A 27,607-nucleotide genomic window follows, 5' to 3' on the forward strand; every position below is an offset into this window, starting at 1 on the left:
TGCTTACCGGACTACGCTTCCCGTCGTGCTCCGCCGCCTCGGGCCAGGCGGCTGCCGTAAAGCTGGTCGTTGGGTACGACGCTAGTCCCAGCTCAGCGCCTCTCCCGGCCCCGTCAGCACTCCCGTCCCCTGACGTGGTAGAGCGAAGTTCTTGGGCCGCGCTCCCTTCCCGCCAGGGCGCCCTCCCCCTTCGGGAGCCTGGGTCCCCAAGGTGGCCGCGGCGCCTGGACCTCAGGCCACGGTGCGGGGGGAGGGGGCGGCCTGGTGGCAGTGGCGGGGTGAGCCGGGCCACTGAACGCGGGGCCATGGAGCCCCGGGAGTCGGGGAAGGTAGGACTGGAAGGGCCCCGGGGCCGCCCACTCCCCTCCCGCGCATCCGCGATCGGGCTCTGGCCAGGCGGAGGCCCGGCCGAGGAGCCAGCGTTGCGGGGAGGGACCCGCTCGCCCGCTCACTCTTTCTCCGCACTTCGGCGGCCGCCCCGGGGAGGGTGGCAGAGAGGAGCGAAGGCACCGCCGTGGGTCTCGCGCGTCCTCGGGCTCCCCTCCGTCCCCGGGCCGGCCGGCGCCTTCTGGCAAGCGGCCGCTCTGTGGGTGCCAGATTGGGTCACTCGCTAAGTGGAGGGAGGCGAAAGGGCTTCCAGTTTCTCCCCTTCACCGGCCTTGGCCTTGTGAGGAGGCCAGCTTGCTTTAAGGCTTTGAGACTGGATAGGACGCTGGCGGGAGCCAAAGGGTAGTAGGAATCGAGAGGCAGGTGAGAGGTGGGGTGAGGGCTTGGCCCCACCTGGATACTCCTTCCCAAGAAAGGACTGAAAAGAAAAAGAGGGTTATCTACTTCGTGAAGTACCTGAGCATTGCCTAGAAGCATACTTCATAAATTTGCTTCAGTCTTAAGGTGGGGGGGAAAGTGCTTGTGGGTAGAGTTAAGTGGGTTTGACAGGATTGCTGGAACTCCCAGACAGTGCCAGCAAAGACCAGTGGCTTGGAGGTAGTGTCAGCCTCTTAGGAATAACATCGTTCTGAGTGTTCTTTGCTGCCAGTTCTCGAAGATTGTTTCTTCTTTGGTGTAGAGAGAATTCTCTCAACAAATGTTTTTGAGTGCTTATTGAGCCCCTTCTTTAAAAAGAAAGTTAATTTAATAAACGTTTGTAGTCTGTGATTTGCATTGAGTTGAGATGCTGGGTGTACAAGGATAAATATGGAAGGACCACTTTCCTCAAGAAGCTCTCCTGCAGCTTTCACTTCAATAACTCGGACAAGCATGAAAGGGTTGTCCTACACCAAAGAGAGAAAGAATAATGAGGTAATTTTGATGCTGTACTTTTTCCAGGGAAGACTAGGAAAGACTCTGAATTACAAAAGAAGTTATTTATTGCTCGAGCATCTCTTCCACCCTCCCTTCCCTCCACAAGCTACAGTGGTGCATTTTCCAGACACAGCAACCTACAGAGTACACAGTCCAAGACAATAAGGCTCTACAGAACCTAAAGAAAGATTAAAGGTGAACTGTGTGCCAAACTTATGTTAAGTGCTATGGGGAATACAAAAAAGTAAAGGAAATAGCCCCTTACCCTTTGATAATATCCCCAGATTAGTTAGATTACACATGAATTTGGATGAGAAGGAACAATATGTAGGGGGAATAAGGATTGTAAAATATTGGAATTGAGATTGCAATTAGCGATTTGAGGTTGATTTCCAAGATATTGTTCAGTTGTAGACTTTCTTAGCTTTTAATGGGAGAAGAGAGGTACAGTCATGTGCCACATAACTTCGGTCAATGATGGATTACATATATTAATACAATGAGGGTGGTCACATAAGATTATAATGGAGCTGAAAAATTACTGTTGCCTAGTGATGTCTTCATGATCCTGACTGTGTATAGGCCTAGGTTAATGTGTGTGTTTATGCCTTACTTTTAAACAAAGTTTAAAAACAATTTTTTTTTAAATAGAAAAAGCTTAATAAGGATTAAAGAAAAAAATTTTGTACAGCTGTACAATGTGTTTGTGTTTTAAACTGTTATTACAAGAGTCAAAAAGTTTTAAAAATTAAAAGTTTATAAAGTGGAAAAATTATAGCACATTAAGGTTAATTTACTATTAAAAGAAAATTATTTTTTTAATAAATTTAGTGTAGCCTCTAGTGTGCTGCCCATTTCCCTTCACCACTATTGGCGTTGTGAAGAGGCCAGCGTGTTTTAAGGCTTTGAGACTGGAAAGGATGCCAGTGGGAGCCAAAGGATAGGAATGGAGAAGTGCTGTGTGCAGTGTTTATGTTGTTGGTACTGTCTACAGCGGTGTCTTAGGCCTTTGCACTCACCGATTCACACAGAGCAGCTTCCAGTCCTGGAAGTTCCATTCATGGTAAGTGCCCAATACAAATGTGCCATTTTTTGGAGCCGTATTTTTACTCTACCTTTTCTATATCAAGTTGCATAAATACTTACTATTGTGTTACAGTGGCCTACAGTATCCAGTCCAGTAACATGCTGTTCAGGTTTGTAGCCTAGGAACAATAGGCTATCCCACCTCAGTTTGTGTAACTTTACTCTGTGATCACACCATGACGAAATTGCCTAAAGACGCATTTCTCAGAAGGTATTCCTGTTAAGTGACACATGACTATACAAACATTTTGGGAGGCGGAGGAGAAATTTGATGGCCTTTTCAGGTCTAACTACTAATTGAAATCTCTACGGACTAGAAATTTCACCTTTGATTGTAATCTTAATTGTAGGGTGTCTCAAAAAGGTGCTCACCCTTCCCAAGTATATCTGTTTTCTAACCTAGGAAATGAGAACGTTACTCAAAATTAAAGTGATTGCAGAACCAACTGGCAGTATGAGATGCATTGTGAACAAGTGATAGTGATGAAGGCCTGGGTGAAATAGCTGTGCTATTCTACAGCTCTGTTCTGCATATTGTTCTTTTTTTTCTTGGCTCAAAACTGGGAGACTAGGGGTCCTCTTGAGGTAGTGGCTTGGTCTATTATTGGAATCTTCCTTTGGCCCTATTTTGTGATCTTTATTAACTAAAAGCAATCTTGGGCCATTGGATTGAGTGTGGGATATCTTGCCCATCATTAGCAGAATAATGGATAGAGGTCAGACTTTTCCCCATCACACTTTGTCCCATTATGCCCTTATATTTTGTTTACAGCCCTTATCACTATACAAAATTCTCACATTTATTTATTTACTTATTTACTTGCATATTTGTTGACTTTGCTCTCTGTTATATCCCCAGCTAGAACAGTGCAACAGTCCCTGGCATGTAATAGGTTACATACACCAGGAAAGAATGGCTCATAAATACCATGCTACAGGAACTCTTTTGCTGCAAGGTATGGGTGCTTTGAAGAACACTGCAGCCGACACCTCCTGTGCCCTCCTAGGAGACTGGGTAGTTGATGTTTCCGATAGGAGTCTGTATGTACTTGTTTCTGTGTATGTTTACTGCCTCAACATTTGTTTCCTAGCCTCCTCTCTGTCTTTCCCATAGAAGTGATCACTGCCTTCTCATTTTTCTTTGAACACAACTCTCTTACTGCACTTATATCATAGTTGTCTGTTACTAATAGATAGATTTTACTCTCTTGATTTTAATCTCCCTTCATATCTTTAGATCACCATGTACCAAACACTTAGAAGAAACACTTAAATAATAAATATATGTTGAATGAAAAAATGAAGTGCTTATGAAATACTTTCCATATAGTATGTTGATGGGGAGAGGGGTGGTGTTGGTGGAGGGGGTTATAAGATAAGCCAATCAGAATAGGCTTCCTGAGGGCCAGGCTTGGGGGAATAGAAAGTCTTCCCTGCTCAAGGGAAGGAGAGATGCTTGGGTGATGATTAGGAAATCCCTCCTGAAAGAGATGGAATGCAAATTGGAACTTGGTGAGTGGTTAGACTCTAAGTAGTTAGGGGGGAAATGGGCAGTCAGGAGATGTAAAGATCGGAGGCGTAGAGAAAGGAAAGGTGCAAGACTGTTTGAGTGCAATGCTACTGATCTGGCAGGAGGAGAGATTCCAGGTAGGGTGATACATAGAGCTGAGGTTAGGAAAGTGGGTTAGATTCCGACTGGGGGGACTTCTTTAGGCTGAGAAGTCAGAGATTTACCCTGTAAACAGTGGGGACAGCTAAAATAGAACATCTGGAGATATTCTTTCCATTGTTCACAGAGAAGGAATTCCTCTTATTCAAGGAGATTTGTGTTTTCTTTACGTTGTAGTCACCTGGAATCAGAAGGCTCTTGCCATAATATTGCTTAAGAGAGGTACCAGTTGTTAGTGTAATCACTCTTCCTGGGAAGGCAGTTTGTCCCAGCCGTACTTCTCACTGTGGAGGTAAAGTGATGGGTCCCTTCGCCTTCCTTATGCCCACCTGTATGTGCTAGGGGAAGGGTGAGTGTGAACAGGGAGCCTGCTTGTCCTTAGTCACAGTTTTTTAACCTGCCCCGATCTGAACAGATTGCCCTTTAGTCCTGGTGTACAACTGTCATCCTGCATCTGCCTTCAGCATAATCTCGGGGCTCCCTTCCCCACTTCCCCACATTGGATATCCTTAGGCTCTATCTGTGTAGACCCCTTTCCTGTTTGACTGCTTTTGGTGGAGCCCTTCCTCCAGTGGGTTTTGGAAATATTAACATAATCACATTTTGCTTTGGAAGATACTCTAGAGCAAATAGTTTTTTAAAACATACACATTAGGCTATACAATTTCATTTTTGTTTTTAAAACTGTACATTCATACATATTCATAGACAAAAGACTAGAAGGTTCTACACCAAATGTAATAGTAATTCTTTTTCAATGAGGGGAATGTGGGTGATCTTAAAACATGTTTTTCTTGGGACAGAAAAAGGAGCAAAAAAATTATACAAAATATAAAAAGAATAGAAGATAAAAAATATTTAAAAAATAAAAATTAAAAAAATTTTTTTCTGCTTATTTCTATTGTCTAAATTTTCTTTTTTTCCCATATTTTTTCAACCAGTCAAGCAAACAGCACTGATCTATTTTCCAAATTTTCTGCAGTGAACATGAGAAAAATATTCAAATTATTTTTCAAATTTATGATTGTGACTGATAAGAATTATCTTTGTAGTTTTTCCTAAGAAGTGCCTACTATTGAAGTTAAAATAGTTATCTCACTTATTTTACATTTATCTTTTTTCTTAAAAGATGTGTTAGTATATTTCACCTGTTTTAAATGGTGTGCAGCCATTTCCCAATATGTTATTTTTCTTTGGGGTGGGAAATTTATGTTTTATTGATAATTTTATTTATTTTTTATTTCTTTGACTAGGTGATAAGTTTTCATGGTATAAAATTTAAAAAGATAAACTTATTTCTGACTATATTTCCTTTTCTGATTATTTCTTTTATAACTTTGTTTCATGACTACAGTATCTTACCTCTCTGATGATATTTTTTTTAATTATTTTCTTCTCTATGCCTCTCTATTTCCTTAGCACGGCCCCCCCCCACACACACACATCATCTATTTTCCTTTCCTTTCTGTTAGAGCCTTTCCTCAAATGTCTAGTAGTCTAGTCTGCTAACATTTAGCAGTGGAAGACCAGAAAGCTGGAAGACTGACAGCTGTGAGCACGTGGCAGGGGGAGGGCTAACCAACTTAGAGCCTCTGTGTGGGGGAGCCTGGAGAGGCATTTGTTGGGAACAGCTTTCTCCTAATTCTTATTATTTAGCCTTCACTTCCTAGCCAGAGGTTTCCCTTGTTGCCAGATCCTGAGCCTTTTGAGGACGTAGTGGTATAAATTGGGTTGTCTCTCAGCTTTGCCCACTGCTGGGTGAGGTTTCGATTTTCTTGATCTGTTCAGTTACTACTTTTTCATCTGCTTTTCAGTTTCCACAATTGTATTGCTGCTGTCTACTTGTTGTGCTCCCGACTGTAGTAGGCATTTTACTGTGTGGGGGGCTGGGGGGAGGATGTCTTTTAAATTCACAGGCAATAAGCAAAATTAAATGGTACTTGTTTAATTTGCCATCTTGATCCAGAACTCGCCAGAACACTTTCTGAACTCCCGTATGCAACAGAGCTTCTTTGTAAGCCACATGGGATGTAGGTTTTAGCCCCAAAGCTTTGCCTGTCTTGGTCATTGACTTTATCCATAGACACAGTTCTAAATTACCTTCAGCTATTTCTAGAAACCACACATCTTCCTGAGTGAAGATTTTCCACATTCAAGATTTTATAAAAGAATGTGCCAGAAATCATTGCTGAGCCTGGGCAGAGATGTAATATGTGTGTGGGAGGCATGTGAAGAACATGCAGGGAGAGGCTGTGAAATTCCTGAGTTAGCCTTCCTCAAGGCTCGGGTTGGTTCTAGTGCGTGGTACCTCCTAGAAGAATGAGTCTCAATCTCAGTGACCTGCACCCAGATGGTGAGAAAGAGATGGGGTGTGGGTCATGTGTATAAACTGACAACCCCCCCCCCCCCCCCCCCGCAATGTGGTAAATTGCCAGAGTAGGGCTGCCCTCAGGTGGTGGAGAACACTGATGTGGAAGATAAATCAGCAAAAAGTTGCTGCTTAGCTGTCATTTTTCCTTTTCAGGCTCCTGTGACGTTTGATGACATCACAGTATACTTGCTCCAGGAAGAATGGATGCTGCTGAGTCAGCAGCAGAAGGAGATCTGTGGCTCTGACAAGCTGGTGGCACCACTGGGTATGGATTCCTGTCCACGTCCCCACCACCATCAGTCTAGACCAGCATGCCCAACCTTATCTGGGCCAGGACATACTGGAGAATTTTCAGGAATCCTGTCATTTCTCTAAGAAATCCTTATGCCACTATCTGCTCAATCTCATATTTAACTTAATGCATGCAAATTCACATACCACCCTATCTTTTTTCCTTTTAAATTGATCAAGAGAAGTGGGACAGTCTGGCACATGTCTGGCTAGAGGTCTGTCTCCTGGGTGCCTCAGGGTACCCCAGGTTGCCAGATGTTAAATGGCCTGTAGATTTGTGGACCATAGGACACTGGAGGTAGGAAATGGTGGTAGAATGAACTTCAGCTTTGTAGTGTGGAAATCTGACCTCAACCCCAGCTCTCCCACTGGATACTTGATTGCCCTTGGTTTTTTTAAGCCTTGATTTCTTTCTTGTTAGTGTTTTTTAAAAGAAATTTAGTGAGATAAAACAGTTTAAAACTTTGCATAAATGTAGGTATTTTTTATCTTTTCTATTTCCTGAATGTTCTTTTCTCTGTTTCTTTGGGTAGACTTTCTGCACCATGGACAATGGTGGTTGTATTTCAACACGTGTGTGCACACATGTGTACTGTTTGCTGATTTCAATTCGATTACTGTCTACCATGCTTTCCTTATTTTACCTCGATCCCTACTGAAGGCATGGTAGGAACAACAGTCTCAGCTTTTGTGGGTGGAAGAATTGGAGCTGGCTTGAGTCATCTTCCTGTGCCTGCTAAGAAAGGTTTGGAAACCACTGATTCTTCTAAACCAGAAGTTGCAAAGTAGCAGCTTATGGGTCAGATTTGGCTCACAGACTAGAGTTTTGCTTTTTTGGCTTCCACTACTTTTGTTTGGCTTCTTACAAATATTGAAGTGAGTTGCCAATATTTAACCATTGGGAGTTTTCACATAAAAATATTAATTTCTGGCTTTTCTTGACAAACAGGGCAATGTGACTGCCTTCTGGAGTTGAGTAGAGCCTGCCCCTTTATGTGGGACTAAGTCCTCTAGGTTGTTGCAGCCCCCTCCCCCAGGTCCAGCCTGGTTTCCTTAGTTACATTATCAGGCTGGCTCCTCCCAGCATTTGAATTTGTGAGCCTCTCTCTTAACCAGTAATTTCCTTACCTTTTTAGCCTTGCTTGTTCCCTTGTTCCTTTCACCTGGTCCCCCATTCTTTTAGGAGTCCCACGGATATCCAAGTTTCTAAACCACAGCACTAAACCATCGAGATTCCTACTTTCTTCCTTGACCTATTATCTTACCATGCCGAGAGGATGCCACACCTTAATGTTTTGATGTGGAGCCAGGCCCTCATAGTGCTTTTCTCTGTTCCTGACTCAGGACCAACTGTTGCTAACCCTGAGCTGTTCTATAAGTTTGGGCAAGGGCCAGAGCCATGGCTAGGCAATGTCCAGGATCAGAGGAGTCTCCTGGACCGTCACCCAGGTGAGTGTGGGCCTGCACCACAGGTGGGTGCTCAGCTGGAGAGGGAGCAGGTGTGAGGACCCCAGTCTCGTCCTCTGTCCTCCCTGTTCTCTACCGACACTCACAATGAATGCAGCCAGTTGTCACCTCATCCAAATATACATGCCTCTCCCAACAGCCTTCTCCAACCCCTCGTCTCCTCTTATTTTATTTCTATCTGAGCATTTTGTTTATTTTTATAAGTTCCATTAGGGAATGACATTGTCTTATTTACCACTGTATTCCCAGAGCCCAGAACAATGCCTGGAACACCGCAGTTGCACAGTAGATAATCAGTGAATGAATGAACAGCTGTCTGCTGAGTTCTAGGGATTTACCTTTTCCTTCCTCCTTTAATAAGCCTCTCCTGTTCAGGGGTTGGCTGAGCTAGAGCCAGGCCAGGTGGCATCTTGTCATTATGTAAGATAACTGAGTTAACCCCACCCCAACTAAGGGAGAAGAGGGAAATGGGGAACCAGATCCTGTATGAATTGAATCACTAAAGTTTGCTCTCCTTGGTGATTTCTCTCAGATGGAACATGAAGAGCTCTAGACTGCTTTGTGACTCTGTGAAGTATCATAGAGACTAATTTGTTTCATTTCTCCTTGCTTGGCTCTTAATTTTAAGCCTACTGACTCTTTATTAACAGCTTTGTGCTCTTAGGGTATTACAATGTTGTGTCTACACAGTAGACCAGTCTTGATCTATTAACCTGGCTCACAAGATGTTGAGTTCTTGGCCACTGGGCATCTGTACTTAACATTAGTGCATAGGAAATGGTTCCAGGGGACTTAGAGTTGTCTGAGTTGTATTTCATCTTAGGAGTAAGTAAAGAAACCTCTTGTTCAGCTTGAAGAAGAATCTTAATGAGGTCGTAAAAATTCTCACCTCTTTGAAGGGTTGTGATGTATGAAAGGAATTAGACTTGAGTTTCTCTAGAGGGCTGGATCAGCTTCCAGTACTTTTAAGGTAGAAGTGCCCAAAGATAGATCGCAGCTTAAGGAATAGTGTCTGGGAACCAAAACTGTGTGCCCAGGAGTTAGGTAGCCCTCAAAATGCAGATGCTCCTCTGTCACACCTACTACCCAATGGTATTCCTGCTGAGCAAGCAGTTGTGTTATGTGACTTTAATGACCTTTTTAAACCCTGTGTTCTATTACATCAATGTTCTTATCCATAACTAAGTTTTAGCCCCTGAATATTGTGCCACTATCTTACATTTCATAGATGAATTGCAAAAATCTCCTTCTGGCCAGGTGTATCGGTTTTTTGTTTGTTTGTTTGTTTGTTTGTTTTGAGACAGAGTCTCACTCTGTTGCCCAGGCTAGAGAGCCATGGCATCAGCCTAGCTCACAGCAACCTCCAACTCCTGGGCTCAAGCAGTCTTTCTGCCTCAGCCTCCCAAGTAGCTGAGACTACAGGCATGCACCACCATGCCCAGCTAATTTTTTCTATATATTTTTAGTTGGCCAATTAATTTCTTTCTATTTTTTTTTTTTTTTTAGTAGAGACAGGGTCTTGCTCTTGCTCAGGCTGGTCTCAAACTCCTGACCTCAAACAATCCTCCCACCTCGCCCCCCCCCCCAGAGTGCTAGGATTACAGGTGTGAGCCACCACACACAGCCATATCTGTTCTTTAAATTAAAAAAAAAAAAAAAAGAAAGAAAAGAAAGGGGGAGGATTTGCTGAAAGCCCATACCTTTGACTTTCTTCTGGATTAGGTGAGGCATGGCCCGTGGAGTTGGAGGGACTGGAATACGAGAATTCAAGTGGAGGCTGTGGTGCTTTTGTCTGAGTGTGCACTTCTCACCTTTCATGTTTGAAGTATATGACAGCCCCATGAGTTGCAGTGGTTCTAACCATAGGATTTTAAAGCAAATTCCATTTGTCTCTTTTCTCTAAAGGAAAAAGCCAGATGGGCTACTTGGAAGAAATGGATGTGCAAGTTCCTGCCAGGGAGAGTACACGATACCTCCCGCCTCAGAAGAAAGCCTGCCTTTCCCACTTCAGTACAGACAATGGCAACATCGAGGGAGACTGGACAGGAAGAAGCAAGAAACTCTTAAAGCCTCGGTCTATCCAGAAGTCGTGGTTTGCACAGTTTCCATGGTTGATCATGAACGAGGAACAGACGGCTCTGTTTTGCTCTGCTTGCCGGGAGTACCCATCTGTCAGGGACAGACGGTCAAGATTAATAGAAGGTTATACAGGACCATTCAAGGTGGAGACTCTCAAATACCATGCCAAGAGCAAAGCGCACCTCTTCTGTGTCAGTGCCTTGGCAGCAAGGGACCCCGTTTGGGCAGCCCGTTTCCAGAGCATCAAAGATCCACCTGGAGATGGCCTGGCCAGCCCAGAGCACCTCTTCACTGCAGATTATCCCGTGTTCTACCCCACAGGGTCTCTGGGAGATTTTGGTAGCATGGATGAGCTCCTGCCAACCTCAAGAGCTGAACTAGAGGATCCTGGGGGGAATGGAACAATTCCTGCCTTGTATCTAGACTGCGTTCCAGATTTGAGGCAAAAAGAAATCACTGATGACATCAACAACTCCTCAAACATTAATGTTTTATGTAATGATGTTGTTGAATCCAGCAGCCAGGTAATACATTTATAATGATTGCTGTATCTTACAGAGAAGGATTATGTACTGAGAATAACATATATTGCATAATGATGCTGAAAAAAATAACAGGCCAGGCGCGGTGGCTCACCCCTGTAATCCTAGCACTCTGGGAGGCCGAGGCGGATGGATTGTTTGAGCTCAGGAGTTTGAGACAAGCCTGAGCAAGAGCAAGACTCCATCTCTACTAAAAAAATAGAAAGAAATTAGCTGGACAAGTAAAAATATATAGAAAATATTAGCCGGGCATGGTGGTGCATGCCTATAGTCCCAGCTACTTGGGAGGCTGAGGCAGAGGATTGCTTGAGCCCAGGAATTTGAGGTTGCTGTGAGCTAGGCTAATGCCACGGCACTCTAGCCTGAGCAATAGAGTCAGACTCTGTCTCAAAAAAATAAATAAATAAAATTTAAAAAGAGAAAAAAAAGAACAATAGTAATACTGCTATCATTATAATGTTATCATAAGCTAATATGCTTATAATGTACTAGTCATTGTTTTAAGTGCTTTATGTGTATTATCTAGTTTAATTCAGATAACAACTCTATAATCTCTTTTTTGCAAATAACAAAACATAATTAGTGCAACAAAGCATTCTAACTTCTGATATAAAGGGAATAATAATCTTCATTCAGAATCTAAAACAAACACAAAACTCTAAGAAATAATCTACAGACACAAAACAATGACAGAACTCTTAAATAATCAGTATTTTTAAAGTTTTAACTTTAACTTTGGAATCACGCAGGACTTTTAAACATTGCAAGTTTTTTTTCACACATATTGTTTAATGTAATGTCTCTCACATTGCCGTGAGGCTGAGAGAACAAGTGTTGTTAAACTCATCTTGTTGGGAGAAAACTGAGACCTGAGGAAGTGACACGTCCGGTGTCCAAGAACTGTTGTGGTAAATGTCAGACTCTGCCAGAACCCTTGACTGCCAGCCCGGTGCTGTCCCCCCACTGCCCATAGCACTGCCAGACCTGGGTGACTCTTGTGCTCACCTTAGGTTTATTTTTAAATTATCCAATTCATTGGAAAGTTGGCCTCTAAGGAAACTTTAATTGGAATCTGTGAGTAACTAGAAACCTCCCCATTTCTTACCTATTGCATACAAGTAGGATTTTTAAGTCATTTTTAATACCCCCTCCAGGGGTCCAGTGGGGATGGCTCAGATGTTCCTCATAGCTGACATGGTATGGAATCTGGCTCAAGTTAGTAAGCTTAAGTTTTTCCAGAATGCAGGAAAACAATGAAGCTCATTTCTCTTCATGTTCATGTTCCTGGTATTTTTTGGTATTAGAAGCTAATAAACAGATCTAACCTTTTATAATTGGAATTCCTTTAGCAGTGAGGCTTGTGTAAATCTAGTCACTGACCATAAGCATCTTTAGTTCTTTTCGACCACTTCTTCCTTCCCATCCCATTGGGAAATCTTAGCAGGTGCTCCTAGAGGCAGATGGTCACCTTTGTGGTCACAGATGAGCAGAAGGCACTGCTCTTAGTACTCTAAAGACAAGGTGCAGTCACAGGCTTTGCTGAGATGGCTGTTTTTTCCATAGGTTTTTATTTCCTGCCAGGAGATCTTAGGCTCTGAGTAGGGCTTGTTTGGTTTTTACCTACTAATTCTGGGCCTCACCAATTTGATTCTGTGACATTCATTGGATAGACCAATTCCTCAGAGTGCATCTGGGCTGCTTGGTGAGCTTCTCAGGAGGAATAGGTCTTAAGAAGGCCCCCAGAAGTGTCACGCAGGCATCAGACAGAGGCGTGCCTAGTGACTGCTGCTCTTTGTTGCAGGACCTTTCTGAAGAGGGGCTGTTGGAGGAGGTCCCTGTGGTGGTGGAGGAGCTCCCAGCGGTATTTGAGGATGTTGCGGTGTATTTCACCCAGGAGGAGTGGGGCCTGCTAGACAAGCGGCAGAAGGAGCTGTACAGAGACGTGATGTGCATGAATTACGAGCTCTTGGCATCCCTGGGTAAAGACTCCTGGAGACTTTTATTCGCCATCATCAGTTGACTTGGGAAGCCCGCAAGGGCAGCTGTGACTGGTGGTCATCTTCCTGCTTCTGCCCTCTCCCTGTACGTAGGCAGGAAGGATTAGTATCTTCTGTCCCTCAGAACTCTCCCTGCTTTGAGTTCCTGTATTTTATCACCTCTTCATCCATCCACTTGTCCATACATCCATCCATCCTCCACCAAATATTTATTGAGTACCTACTCTGTACCAGATAAACATGAATGAGCCAAGGTCTGTGCTTTCAGGGGTCTAGCAGATTTGTGGGAGAGGCAGACATTGTAATAAGAAACTATGAAATAATGCAACCTCCCATAAAAGAGCTCCTGGAAGAGTACCCTGGGGGTACCAAAGAGGAGGGTATTGGCAGGAGGGAGCAGGAAGGCTTTCTAGAGTAGGAAATGCTTTAACTGAGTTTGAAACCAGAAGAGGAAGGGCATCAAGACATGGCAGAGGGAAGGGACAGTATGAACACGGCTGTGGAGGCTAAAGGGCTTCCAAGTGGATCCGCCCTTCTCTCTGTGCAGCTCAGGGCTAAGGGTCCTTCATCCTGCTCAGGTGCCTGCAAGGGGTGGCAGCCTTCATTGTAGGGGGTCACTGGTTTTGGACTTAGGAGGACTATGAGGGTAGTAGTGGTCACTACTTTTTCAGATAGTGTTCTCATCTCCTGCGTCTGTTTCTTTTTCTTGCCTTTTCCTCTTCCTGGCAGATACCCAAGGTTCTTATGTATTAATAGCATTAAGCTGGAAAGACAACTTTTCATCTTATAAAGCTTTTACTTATTTCTTCACTAACATACAGTGTAACAGAAACTTTGCAGAACAGGCTGCTGTACATAACTTAGGAGTTCTAGGAGCAACCTGTGTCATGACTTCTGCTGAACAAGAAATAAGAATATTTATGATTTAATTGATGTCATATTCCTTTGTTTACACTGCCCTTTTGGGTATAGCTAAGATCTGGATTATTTTCTAAACATTCTTGACCTATGTAGGTGTTTTTATCATTGTTCATAATTTTTAAATACCTCCCCAAACATTCAGAAATGACTTAAATAATTATTTTTTAGCACCAGGGGTTTTGTGATCATGCCCTATGTCCAGAATGTCCCTTCAAAGAGCATCACTGTCCCTACTGTGCTGAAAAGCAGCGAGAATGAGGGGGAAAGTCATTTGTCAAAAATGCACACCTACTTAGAAAATGTTGACTTTTCCTTTAAGGTAACCAGCAGTAGCATGCACTCTGGAGCCCCGCAGACAGCTGGGAACGTAGCTGCAGTCAGTGTTGGCAGCGCACCTCTCCCGCCGTGCGCTTGTTCCCTCAGGTTTTGTGTTTTGACAGAGCATGATCTAAGCATTGTATCATTTTTCTTTTTAATTTAAATAAGTTAGGAAGTAGGGAAGTCTTAGCTAACTAGGCACAGTTCAGTCTTGGTTAAGTCTTATTTGAGTGCATTAAAAATGTAATCAGAGGAGGGGGACTAATTCTGTTTGCCGGTCAGAGGCAGGAATCAAGGCTTTTATAGGGGATGGGCGTGGCCTCTTCAGTTGTCCTTGTGATTAAAACGGGTACAGGAATCTAGAAAATGAATTGTGTGTGTGTGATTCCTTTTAGTTACCATCCTTTAACTATCCCCCCATTATTATCCTTTATCCCCCAATTTAAACAATTTTTCATGTTTGAGATATAAAAGCATTTTAAAGAGCCTGGAGACTATAACTATGGCCCAGCATAAATGATCTGTATGTTTAAAAGTGACCTTTTAAAAGACAACAAGCCAATAATTGGGGTATAAAATAGTGTTGAAACACAGTGGAGAGTCTCCAGTTATTATTTTTTGCAAGTAGAACTTCTCCTTGGAGTGAACTCAATTTTTGAAAAAGAAAACCTTAGTCATAATTTTTGTGATCAAGAAAAGCCCTTTTCAAAAATCTTTCAACTATTTCTCAATGTTTTTTTGTGTTTTATCTTGAAACACTGTGATCGCCTTGAACTGGGTATTACAGGAATCCTCTATGTTATTCCTGTGGTAGTTTTTTTTTTAATTCTTATGTCTAGAAATAATCAGTGGCTTTTGCCATTGTTGGCAGAATCCAGTTCCTTGCGGTTGTAGGGCTGCGGTCCCTGTTTCCTGCTTCCTGTCAACCAGGGAGCCGCTGGGCCCCTAGCAGCTGCTCTCAGGTCCTTTCCCCGGGGCCGCCTCCATCCTCAGGTAGCAGCACTGTGTGGAATCATCTTGTGCTTTGAAGCTCTGACCTCGCAGTCCTCTGCCAGCCTGACTACACTCCCCGCTTTTAAAGGGCTCCTGTGAATAGGTCGGGTCCACTGGCTGAGGTCCCTTTGCCATGCGACTGAACGTGATGACAGGGTCTGCCTCTCATCATCAGCCTTTCTAACATCCTGGCTGGGAGCGGCATGGTGGGTAGGTGGGTAGAGAGGTGCAAGAGAGGTTTTGCCTGGCATGCAATCTGATACCAGCTAATTGCAACTGTGATAGTTTAACACTGAGTTCTTTGGGTGTGTTTGTGGGTTCTGCAGACGACCCCTCAGCCACCGGGACCTCTCACTTGCAGTTGCCTTGACAAGGGTAAATGTCTTCTCTGGCAGTTTGTCCCCTATAGGGGGACAAACTCCTTCATGGGAGCATCAGACCAGCAGACAGTGGTCTTGGGCACAGTCCCTTTAAGATGACTCTAGGCCTCTTCTCTTTCCCTGCATGGCCTGTCTGGACCAGGACCAAGGAAAACAGTCACAGGGTTTGCTCTGACAAAACCTGGGTACGTAGGCCATTCCCAACGTGGCCTTCTGAGGTTCTGTCTGCCACGTTTAGTCTTCCAGGCCTGGATTCAGCTCCAGGGAGATGTCAGGGGAGGATTTTTTTTTTTTTTAGACTCTGTACATCTGAAAATATACCCTCACTATTGATAACTTGGTTGGGTGTAGAATTCTAGGTTGGAAATAATTTTCCTCAGCATTTTGAAAGCATTGCTTTTTTTAGGTTTTCTGGTGCCATTGAGAAGTCTAATGCCTTTTTATGTCTGAATCTTTTAACGTGACTTATTTTTTCCACTCCAAAAACTTTTTTTTTTTTTTTTTTTGAGACATGGTCTCTATTGCCCCAGCTAGAGTACAATGCCATCATCATAGCTCACAGCAACCTCAAACTCCTGGGCTCAAGTGATCCTCCTGCCTCAACCTCCTGAGTACCTGGGACTACAGGCGAGTGCCACCACACCTGACTAACTTTTCTATTTTTTGTAGAGACAGGGTCTCACTCTTGCTTAGGCCAGCCACTCTAAAAGTTTTTAAAATCAATTCTAGTGTTCTAAAATTTTTAATGATATCTCTTGATGCAGGTGTTTTTTTATTTTTTGTTCTGGGTATCTGGTGCTTCCCTTCCATGTTTTTCATTTTTCAGTTTGCGGAAATGTTCTTATATTATTTCTTCTATGGTCTCTTCCTATGATTTTTCTCTTTTCTTTCTTCTGTAAATTCCTATTGGTTAGATATTGGACTTCCTGGATTGAGCCCCTAGTTTTCTATGTGTTTGTTTGCTTCTTTCTTTTTCTCCAATTTTCTGCTTATGTCTTCTGTACAAGTAGTATCTTGTACTACTTTCTTGGCGATTTCCTCAATTTTATTTTCCGACAGTGCTGTTTATTTTTCATTCTTAGTTTCTCAGCACTCTTATTGCTCCTTTCTTGGGTGGCTGTCATGATTTTTCTCTCTGGTAATATTAATTCTCGTTGTTTTTTTTTTTTTTTTTTTTTTGAGACAGAGTCTCGCTTGTTGCCCAGGCTAGAGTGAGTGCCGTGGCGTCAGCCTAGCTCACAGCAACCTCAAACTCCTGGGCTCAAGCAATCCTGCTGCCTCAGCCTCCCGAGTAGCTGGGACTACAGGCATGCGCCACCATGCCCGGCTAATTTTATATATATATATTAGTTGGCCAATTAATTTCTTTCTATTTATAGTAGAGACGGGGTCTCGCTCTTGCTCAGGCTGGTTTCGAACTCCTGACCTTGAGCAATCCGCCCGCCTCAGCCTCCCAGAGTGCTAGGATTACAGGCGTGAGCCACCGCGCCCAGCTAATTCTCGTTGTTTTGAAGTTTTATTTTGCTCCCTGCAATATTCTAGTTCCTCTAATCCTGTTTCCCACTTGTTTTGGTTTACCTCTTTCATGTCAGAGGCTTTTCTTAAATAATTCTCTCTAGGTTCATTCCTCTGTAACATTAAAGCCTTAAAAAAAAAACCAGTTGGAAGCTCTGTGCATGTCTGGGACACATCAAGGCATCAGTTTCATTTTTGGGTGATCAGCAGCAAATCTGGTGTCTCACTGAGGAACATGCAAAAGTCGGTATCCAGGTAGCTGGGACTATACAGGCATGCGCCACCACGCCCGGCTCGTTTTTTTCTATATGTTTTTAGTCGTCCTGCTCATTTCTGTTTTTAGCAGAGACGGGGCCTCGCTCTTGCTCAGGCTGGCCTCCACCTCCTGACCTCGAGCGATCCTCCTGCCTCGGCCTCCCATTTGGTGGATGACAGGCGTGGGCCTCCGCACCCAGCTAATTTTTATATATATATATTTATTTTTTTTTAGTTGGCCAATTAATTTCTTTCTATTTTTTTTAGTAGAGACGGGGTCTCGCTCTTGCTCAGGCTGGCCTCCAACTCCTGGCCTCGAGCGATCCTCCCGCCTCAGCCTCCCTCCTGAGTATTTTTTTTTAGTAGAGACGGGGCCTCGCTCCTGCTCGTGTGTGTGGTCGTCGCTGCGGGCGGGACAGACGACGAGCCGCAAAAAAAAAAAAAAAAAAAAAAAAAAAAAAGTCGGTATCCACAGGTCTTTGAGGGGAGAGAGAGGGGCGACTCCATTTCTCCAAAGAATATTCTCCCCTTCTCCTGCTTGGAGGGTATAATAAGCCCAGCCAGCATCCTTGGAACTGAGTGCTGTGCCCCTCAGTCCGTAGGTACGACTCTCCTTGACCTTCCATATACCCAGCATGCGGGCTCTGGAGCCTTCCTGGTAAGTGTTTTTGTAGACTCAGTCTCTGCTCTCCTCCTGGGTGAGGTGGTGGTGCTTCCTGGTTTCCTGGAATAGGCAAGAGGAGCTGGGCTCAAGCAGGTCTTTGTGCAGACTCTGAGCCCCCTGCTCCTCCCCATTTCTCACCTACTGCCTGCTCCCACAGCTGCTACCGCTGGTTTCTGAATCTTTCTGGGATTCTGTGGTACAAACCAACTCGCTTCTCCATGTTCCCCCCGCAGGCATTTGGTATTCAGCTCTGTTCTTCTCTTTTACCTCCTTTCCTTCTTCCAGAAATGTATTAGCATTTCTAGTCCAATATTTCTCTTGTGCTTGTGCTTTTTATTATTATCATTCCTTTTCTCTCATGTTTTAAGAAGGATGTATGTTCAATCTACCACACTTGAGCGATTTACTCATTTATTTTTATTAGTAATAAGTATACAGATACACACATATACATATGTATATAGTCAATATAAATATGTTCAAGGAATCCAAAAGATGAATAGTGAAAAATGATCTCCCTTTGTTGTCTTTAGTTCCTTCCCAGAAGCTCTGTCAGGTTGCTTGCGTGTCCTTCCAAAGAAAGTTCACACACACATTCACATAGACACATACAAAGCATGTAAGTAGATAATAATGGGTTGTATCTTAAATAAAGGAAGCAGTGTCTTTGCATACCCCTGGACAATATCCAAAGACACAAGTCTTTTTGTTGTCAGAGTTCAGGTTCCATGGCAGGTGGTGGATATTTTCAAGGGGCATTGCAGGTAACCCATGTGGTCGGCTGCCTACTGTGGGTGTATGGAGGGGGCCAGCTGTGGGTGGCACGTTCTGCTTCCCACTCGGCTTTCTTTTTCATCCCTGCCTTCTCTCTCCTTATGCTTTATCCCCTGTGTTTCTTCCTGTTTCCACCCTTCCCTATCCCTAGATGCATCTTGCACGCTTGTGGCCCCCATGACTGGCCTCAGGACTGAGGAAGCTATCTATCCTGGCTGAGGGACACACCCTCACCTGGGCTCCTCTTTGGCACTCTGCTCAGGTGTGCTCTCAGCCTGCCCCTGGCTGAGTGGCCTTTATCAAGGACAGAACTCAGAGGCACCCCTATATATTTCAGGGGCCAGGTCTAGCTGGAGGTGGGCTACTTGACTTGATGGTGTATGGCAGTGATATCAGCAAGACTCTTCATCCCTACAACAGGGCCTGTGGCTGCCAAACCAGACTTGATCTCTAAACTGGAACGCAGAGCTGCACCCTGGATCAAGGACCCGAATGGGCCAAAGTGGGGGAAAGGTCATCCTCCAGGTGAGTCTAGGCCTCCTGAGTTCTGAAGGCATGTGCAGGGCTCCAGGTGGCTATGGCAAGTCATACAACATTAGTTCAGCTATGCTCGCCCCATACCTGTTGTGCATCTGGTGTCACATGATTCAAGGGTAGCAGTGGGGACAGAGAGCGGGAGAAGAAACCCTTAAGAATTAGCAGCAACTCCTGGGGAGCCAGCCTGACTGTCACTGATAGTGGAGAGGGATTTAAATAGGAGCCACTAATGATCTCTGGAAAGGTGGATCCTAGTCATCTTTGCTTTGCATACAGGGCACTTAATGAATTTGAGGGTATCTTAGCTAATAGAAGACTGCAGAGTTCTGGGCAGCAGAATCTAGCACAATTTCATTTTCTCCAAAGGGAAAAAGAAGACGGTGGCTGTTGGAGAGGTAGACACACAGGCCTTAGCTGTAGACGCTGCACTGCTTCCAGTTCCTTCTGTGGAGACATGCACCTCCTACTGCGGCTCCAACATCTGCGAAGTAGAAGTAGATGGGCCTAGGAAAATCAAGAGGACTTACAGACCCCGTTCAATTCAGAGGTCGTGGTTTGGGCAGTTCCCATGGTTAGTAATTGACCCAAAAGAGACCAAGCTCTTCTGCTCAGCCTGCAAAGAAAGACCTAGTCTCCATGACAAATCATCTCGTTTAGTCAGAGGTTACACTGGGCCTTTTAAAGTGGAGACTTTAAAATACCATGAAGTCAGCAAAGCACACAGGCTTTGTGTCAACACTGTTGAAATCAAAGACGACAACCCCCAAACTGCCCTCGTCCCAGAGATCTCCAGTGACCTCATGGCGAACATGGAGCACTTTTTCCATGCTGCCTACTCCATCGCGTACCACTCAAGGCCCCTGAATGACTTTGAGAAAATCCTGCAGCTCCTCCAAAGCACTGGGACCGTGATTTTAGGCAAGTACCGCAACCGCACCGCATGCACTCAGTTCATCAAGTACATCTCCGAGACGCTGAAGAAGCAGATCCTCGACGATGTCCGGAACTCCCCCTGTGTGAGCGTCTTGTTGGACAGCTCCACCGACGCCTCTGACCAGGCCTGCGTGGGGATTTATGTCCGCTACCTGAAGCAGATGGAGGTGAAGGAGTCATACATCACCCTGGCCCCGCTTTACAGCGAGACGGCGGACGGATACTTTGAGACCATCATTTCTGCCCTGGATGAGCTGGACATCCCTTTCCGGAAGCCTGGCTGGGTGGTGGGCCTGGGAACAGATGGCTCGGCCATGCTGAGCTGCAGAGGAGGCCTTGTGGACAAGTTCCAGGAGGTTATCCCCCAGCTGCTGCCGGTCCACTGTGTGGCCCACCGGCTGCACCTGGCCGTGGTGGATGCGTGTGGGAACATCGACCTGGTGAGGAAGTGCGACCGGCACATCCGTACCATCTTCAAGTTTTATCAGTCCTCAAACAAGAGGCTGAACGAGCTGCAGGAAAGTGCAGCTCCACTGGAGCAGGAGATCACCCGCCTGAAGGACCTGAACGCTGTCAGGTGGGTGGCCAGTAAGAGGCGCACGCTGAACGCACTCCTCGTGAGCTGGCCGTCACTCACTCGGCACCTCCAGAGCGTGGCAGAGGCCGGGGGCCAGGTTGGGAACAGGGCCAGGGGCATGCTGAAGCTGCTGAAGGGCTTCCACTTCGTCAAGTTCTGCCACTTCCTTTTGGACTTCCTGAGCATCTACAGGCCCCTGTCTGAGGTGTGCCAGAAGGAGATCGTGCTGGTTACAGAGGTGAACGCCACGCTGGGTGGGGCCTACGGAGCACTGAAGACCCTCCGTCACCAGGCGGGGCCCAAAGAGGAAGAGTTCAATGCCAGCTTCAAGGATGGGTGGCTCCATGGCATCTTCTTGGACAGACCAGAGCTGGCAGAACAGCGGTTCCAGGCAGATAGGGAGAAAACAATCCTGACTGGGATTGAGTACCTCCAGCAGAGGTTTGACACAGACCGTCCCCCGCAGCTCAAGAACATGGAGGTGTTTGACACCATGGCCTGGCCCAGTGGGATTGAACTTGCCACTTTTGGGAACCATGATATTCTCACGCTTGCCAGGTATTTTGAGCTCTCTCTCCCTGCAGGATACAGTGAGGAAGCTCTGCTGGAGGAGTGGCTGGGCCTGAAGGCCATCACCCAGAACCTCCCGTTCTCCATGCTGTGTAAAAACGCCCTGGCCCAGCACTACCGCTTCCCCTTGCTGAGCAAGCTCATGGCTGTGGTGGTCTGTGTGCCCATCTCCACCTCCTGCTGCCAGCGGGGGTTTAAGGCCATGAACCGCATCAGGACCGATGAGAGGACCAAGCTCTCCAATGAGGTGCTCAACATGCTCATGATGACAGCTGTGAATGGCGTGGCAGTCACAGAGTACGACCCCCAGCCTGCGATCCAGCACTGGTACCTGACCTCCTCAGGCCGACGTTTCAGCCACGTCTATGCCTGTGCCCAGGTGCCAGCCCGCTCCCGTGAGAGTAAGTACACATGGCAGAGTTCCTGGACGTGGGAAAACAAAGTGAGACACTCTTGTCTTCCCAGTCCCATGCTGAGCCAGAGATCTCATCTAGTCAGCCAGCAAGATAGGCTTGATCTGCAGTGTTTGTGGAGGTCCTGTAGTGTGCCTAGTCGTTTGCTCAGCCAGTGTGACCTCGATACCTACCCTCCAGGAGCCTGTGACCCAGCTAGAGAGAAGAGACACACACACTCCAGGCCAGCAGGGCATAGTATGGAGAGTGCAGACTCCTGGAGTCTGTCTGCCCAGGCTCAATGCTGGCTCTGCCCCTAACTCGCTGTGTGGCCTTGGGCAAGTCAGTCTCTTTGTGCTTTGGTTTTTCTTTCTTTCTTTTTTTTTTTTTTTGAGACAGAGTCTCACTCTGTTGCCCGGGCTAGGGTGCCGTGGCATCAGCCTAGCTTACAGCAACCTTAAACTCCTGGGCTCAAGCAATCCTTCTGTCTCAGCCTCCCAAGTAGCTGGGACTACAGGCATGCGCCACCATGCCTAGCTAATTTTTTCTATATATTTTTAGTTGGCCAATTAATTTCTTTCAATTTTTTTTTAGTAGAGATGGGGTCTCACTCTTGCTTAGGCTGGTTTCAAACTCCTGACCTTGAACGATGCTCCCGCCTCACCCTCCCAGTGCTAGGATTACAGGCGTGAGCCACCAGGCCCGGCCTGTGCTTTGGTTTTTCATCTACCAATGAGTTAATATACATAAAGCACTCAGAACAATGTCTGGCAAATAGAGCAAATGGCACTATGTAAAGGTTAAGACCACCACTGGCAATAACTAGAAGGCTGGCCAGGCTGGGGCAGCGCCATCACGTTCTAAGTGGGGCAGTGTGGACTCTGGGCCATGCAGGGATTTTCGAGAGAAGAGAGGTCAGCGCGGGTCAGCTGTGGAGGAGATAGCCGTGCAGGAGGGCCGGGCGTTCAGGCCGGAGTCGCAGAGCAGGGAGAGCAGAAGCAGCGGGCGGGGCGGGAGGGCCTGGATCAGGGACTCACTTAAGGGGAAGTTACATCAGAAGGGAGGGCAAGTTGCCGAAAGCCAGAAACAAGTTTTCTCTCTTCAAGTAGTCACTGAAAACCAAAGAAAACACATGAGGCACTGGGGTTCTTCACTTGACAGAGGCGGAGCAGTGGTTTCTGTTTTGGCATCTTCTTCTGGCTGGCCTCCTTCCTGCTGCTTCCACGCCTGTTTCTTTCCTCCAATCCTGCAGTCGTCAGCAGTGGGGCTGGATCTCAGGGCTGACAGAGGCTTTGTAAGAAGCAGGGTGGCCCTGGAGACACAGCTGGGCTGATGAGGTAAAGAAAAGAGGCAGGGAGCCCAGAGGGAGGGTGCGGTGACTATCACCTGCTCCCTTATTAAGTGCATTGTTCCCGGTGTCCAGCCCTGTGGGGAGAGGAAGATGACGGCAGCTATGCCCTTGTTCTCTCCATAGGGACAGTGGGATGTCCCTATGGAGGAGCGTTATCACTTTATATGAGAATGCCCCTCGTTCCCAGGCAGGGGCTCTCAGCGTGACACTGTTGACACTGGGCCTGGGTGTTTCTTGGTCGGAGTCCTCCTGGGCATCGTAGGAACTTTAGCAGCATCCCTGACCTCTACCTGTTAGATACCTGGTGCATACCAGTAAACCCTCCCTGTTTGCGACAATCAAAAACATCTCCAGACATGGCCCCCAGGACAGACATATGGCCCCTGGCGGGCAGAGTTGCCCCAGTTGAGATTTGCTGTCCGAGGGTAAAAGAACAGCAGAGTAGGAACGCACAGGGGCTTGAAGAGCAATCCCAGCCCCATCTGCCGTCTGTTCTGCCACGTTGTCTTCATGGACATGGAAAGGGCCATCGTGGAAGGGGCCATCGTGTGGTGGGTCTAATTGCCATTCTCCTTCCTCCCTCACAGGTGCGGGGCTCAGGAAGGAGGAGCTGGGCACCCTCTGCGTAGAGGGGTCTGGGACCCAGCAGCCGCCCATCCTGCCCTCCAGGGAGGCGGTGGAGGTTCAGAAGGATTGCATCACGGGGCCTTCCGGGAGCTTCCTGCACCCCAGCGCCAGCCAGGGGGCCCCTGGCATGTCCTGAGGGAGAGGGATCCTTGCCTTGGAGATGCCCCTGTGGTCATGGGGACAGCTGTCTGCAGATGCTAGGCTGCCCTAGAGTCTTCCTTCCATGGGGACGCTCTCTAAGCACCAGAAAGTGGGCAGTGACGGGGTAGTCCAAGGTTACATCCCAGAGAGGCAAGGGAGGTGCACAGCCCATTTCCTGAGGCCCCTCCAACCACAGCAGTGCCTCACAGCACATAAATGTGCTAAAAGGTTCTTATCTCAAGTTCATTTTTAAGGTGCTCCAGGAAATAATCCTATCATGAAAGATTCCACCCCCTGTTCTGGTGGCGAGAGGACTTTTCTGAAGTGGGAGAGACTATTGAGGTAGGGGCTTAATGCAGCACCCTGCCCTCCGGACAGCCCTGGGGAGCATTCTGGGGAGGCTGCCCACAGCCTTAGTGGCGAGGGGGAAAGGCCACTTTGTTACGGGTAGAAGACAGCCCCGTTCTAGGGGCAGCTGGCCTGGCTGCAAGAGCTCCGAGGAATCATTGTTCTGGGGCCTCTCGCCCTGGCTCCTGCAGCCTCGGTGGGGAACTTGCATCAGAGAATTCCTCTACCTCCCCCCAGGGCTTCCTTTAGGACCAAACAAACACAAACCCTTTGTGGAGAGCACTCAGGAGAGCTTCATTCTCGAAGCTCCTGGCCCGGGCAGCAGTGCACTCTGTGCGGAGCCAGGTGCTTCCCATGCTGGAGCACGGTCTGGCCCACAACACACGAACCCGCGTCCCTCAGGAGTGGCTGGGCCCACACTGGAGTTGGGAGGCTTGGGTTGCACCCCCCCGTTCTGCTGCAGGAAGTGGGTTAACTGTGATTAATCCCTTCCTCTTTTCTGTGCCTCAGTTTCCCTCTTCCATGGAGTGGCAGCAGAGAATCCAAGTGCCTGCTGACTCCCCGTCTGCCATAGGATTAGTGAATGAGAGAGCCTTGAGCTCCTTGAGAGAAAGACTCCGGCCTGCACAGTGTGGACTTAGCGCCTTCAGCCCCTGTCCTCATCCTTAGTGGGACAGGTATGAATTTGCCTCCAAAGCCCTTATTGTGGTAAGAGGCGCTCTCCAGATGCACCGTCTGCGTGACAGCCTAGTCCACTCCTCTCCAAGTGGCGCCAGGGCCTCCGCATTGGAATCGCTAGGGTGCCACCCAGACGTGCTGACCCAGATCCCGGCACTGGGCTCAGTGACTGGGGGTTTCTAACAAGCTCCCCCAGGAGCCGTGGTCACACTCTAGCCTAAGAACCAGCGCCCTGGGCACAGAAGGGTGTCTGGTACTACCACATTCCCAGTCCCCTTTACCCGCTCTTCCCATCCCGCCTAAAGTGAAGCACTTTTCCTTCTAGGGGTCGCTCAGGAAGTTGCTTCCTGGGACAGGATGATTTTGTCTAGGTTTCTCTGCCCCTGCCTCACACTTGTTTTAAATAGACGGCAAGGAGCCATCCCGACCTACCTGGCTGCTGGTCTCCAGGCGGGTCCCTGCCCTGTGCTGCAAGCCCATGCGATCAGGCCTCTTAACCAGCAGTCTTTCCCTTCCCATCCCCAGAAGGTGCTGGAAGCCCCTGGGATGCTGGCATCCAAGCACGTTCCCATTATTGCAGATACCCTGGTTCCGACACCCCCTTTCCATCCCCCCACCCTTAGTACTTAGCCTGATCACCATTGCCCACCTGTTTTTCTCAGCTCTAGTCAGGAATTGCTTTCTCACTTCTGCCTTTCACCTGTAGAAATGTCTCCCAGCTGGAGGGGTCTTGGGGGTCGGAAGGGCACCACATCCTGCAAGCTGGAGCTCTGGGAGGTGTTGCTATCCACATGGCCTCAGACTTGGGAATTTGCCCCTGGTCAGGTTCCATGGGTGTGGATGAGCAGAATGGGATAGAGAAAGGCCTTTAAAAGTGGGGGCTACAGCCTCCTCCTCCCAGAGGGATTCCAAATGGAGGCTATGTTCCAGCAAACACCCTTCCCGTGGTGTGGCCTCTTCGTCCTTTGAGAAGCCCTCGGAGCAGAAGGCCAGTGCCGTGGGCGACCCTGTTGCTCCCAGTTCTGGAGCTGAGGTGGGAGCCAGGGACGTGCCCTCCCCTCTCCACGTCAGTGTGTTCTGAGGACCCATCCCATGCCTTCCTCGGGTTGTGGAAAAGTGGGTCCCTTTGCAGCTATTTATTATAGGTGTTTGCGCTACCCAGTTTCTCGAGAGGCCTGGGCCTGCTCCAGTTCCTCTGTCAGCTAAAGGCAAAGAAGGAAGACAGCTGACGTTTTTGTTCAGGACCCCAGTGTGGAAACACTGTCAGCCCCGCTGCCCAGGCTGGCCTCTGCTTTGTTTAGACAGAGGCTGGCTGTGTTTTAGACCCTTGTTGGGGAAGTTTCCTGTTTTTGCCCCACAAGAAGACAAGCTGCAGAGCACTGGGAGTAGAAGGAGCAAGCAACATCCCTGGCCAGGTGCCGGCCATTGTACCCCCTGCCCTCCGCCTGTCGTCGTGCTGGCATCTCCACGTGCACGTCCTGGCGTCACTCCTGCCCTTTCCCTGATGACTGATGCCCACTGGGTCTGACATTCCAAGTAACCAGCATATAACTGATAGTTGATTCCAATAGCCATAGACTCCGGGTGGGAGTGCGGATCTCAGCCGCCTGCCCTGGCCAGGTACCTTAGAGAGTGTGACCACGCTCCAGACCTTTGCTTCTTTCTCCTGCAAAGGGGGAGTTCCTAGGGTGCTAAGTACTTATCAGGCCAGTGTTGGGGGCCAGTTCCCTCATATAGGTGTCTGCTTAGCCAAAACACTAAGGGTGACTGGCCCAGGGCCTTCCTCCCTCCTCCGGTTTCAAAGATGTGCAAACGAGGTTTAATAAAAACCATGTTTGATTCCTAACCTTTTGCTATCTGAATAAAGCCGAGTTTATTTCAACAAATGTATCTGTCCTGTACGTCCCTAAGCAAGACCCAGGAAATTAGAACTGATAAAAGCTAACTAGATCTTCCCTTTCTTAAGAGGAGACAAGACCAAGAACAGGGATGGGCAGAGGAAGTATGTGTATTACACCTTTGTTTTTGTCTTTTGGTTTTCTTTCCTCTATGGTCCTTGAAAGTGAGCTAAATTTGTTTCACCAGTGAGAGTTAGAAGGTAAGATTGTTTGGTCAGAGTTGTAAATAACTACTTCACTGCCTTACTTTTTTTGTTATTTTTTTGAGACAGGGTCTTGCTCTGTCACCTAGGCTGGAGTGCAGTGGCACGATCATAGCTCACTGCAACCTCGAACTCCCAGGCTCTAGCAATCCTCCTGCCTCAGCTTCCTGAATAGCTAGGACTATAGTGCCACCACGCTCAGCTACGTTTTAAAATTTTCTGTAGAGATGAGGTTCTGTCTGTGTTGCCCAGGCTGGTCTCAAACTCCTAGCCTCAAGCAATTCTCCTGCCTTGGCCTCCCACAGGATTACAGGCGTGAGCCACCATGCTTGGCCCTCACTTTTATTTAGCACTTCAAAGTTTACAAAGTGCCTTCACTTAACATTATCTTCATTTGGTTTGCTGGGAATAAAAAAGCCAGACTTTCAAGGAAAAAGCATATATTTCCACCAGTAGTAAAAGCTGTGTCAGACCCGTCACTCCACAGAGCTCCTTAAGGCCCAGCTCTTAGGATCCCTTCTGGAGCCAGCTCAGCAAGCCCAATGCCTCCGCATCCTTGGGGCGGCCTCACTCCGACAGGACCACAGCAAATTGGCAGAGACTCAGGGTGCAACTGGATCTCTTTGGCTGAGGAGACTCAGTCTTACATGAGTGTGTGTCTTTTCTTAAAAAGACATTAAAAAAACCCACTGAAGCAGGGGCATAGGTAACATTGCTTTAGGCTTAGG

General features: G+C 47.0%; 1 protein-coding gene across 8 annotated transcripts; it reads left to right on the forward strand.

The window, feature by feature from the left end:
* Nucleotides 1–105: 105 nt before the first annotated feature.
* Nucleotides 106–26,664, forward strand: ZNF862 (zinc finger protein 862). 8 transcript variants are annotated; one of them, XR_012921048.1, is made up of 12 exons: nucleotides 106–329; nucleotides 2,134–2,365; nucleotides 2,462–2,498; nucleotides 3,248–3,344; nucleotides 6,582–6,693; nucleotides 8,064–8,168; nucleotides 10,092–10,789; nucleotides 12,609–12,786; nucleotides 19,045–19,149; nucleotides 19,528–21,642; nucleotides 23,572–24,094; nucleotides 24,611–26,664. XR_012921048.1 is itself a non-coding variant. In XM_076006706.1 (11 exons), exons 4-11 carry the CDS (start codon nucleotides 3,318–3,320, stop codon nucleotides 23,745–23,747), a joined length of 3,516 nt encoding a protein of 1,171 aa, XP_075862821.1. In that variant the 5' UTR covers nucleotides 106–329; nucleotides 2,134–2,365; nucleotides 2,462–2,498; nucleotides 3,248–3,317; the 3' UTR covers nucleotides 23,748–26,664. The 8 variants fall into 8 exon arrangements, 7 of the variants coding, with proteins under 7 accessions (XP_075862821.1, XP_075862825.1, XP_075862822.1 ...); XM_076006706.1 differs by having other exon boundaries at nucleotides 23,572–26,664; XM_076006710.1 differs by lacking the exon at nucleotides 8,064–8,168 and having other exon boundaries at nucleotides 23,572–26,664.
* The last annotated feature ends 943 nt before the right edge of the window (nucleotides 26,665–27,607 follow it).

The sequence above is a fragment of the Microcebus murinus genome, chromosome 9, assembly GCF_040939455.1.
Source record: "Microcebus murinus isolate Inina chromosome 9, M.murinus_Inina_mat1.0, whole genome shotgun sequence".
NCBI classification, from domain to species: domain Eukaryota; kingdom Metazoa; phylum Chordata; class Mammalia; order Primates; family Cheirogaleidae; genus Microcebus; species Microcebus murinus.

Bases quoted from the DNA above. Each gene is read 5' to 3' on its own strand.
- ZNF862 (XM_076006708.1), top strand. From the start codon at position 3,318: ATGCTACAGGAACTCTTTTGCTGCAAG. The intron at 10,790-12,608 runs GTAATACATTTA...TCTTTGTTGCAG, and splicing joins TTGTTGAATCCAGCAGCCAG to GACCTTTCTGAAGAGGGGCT. The intron at 19,150-19,527 runs GTGAGTCTAGGC...TTTTCTCCAAAG, and splicing joins GGGGAAAGGTCATCCTCCAG to GGAAAAAGAAGACGGTGGCT.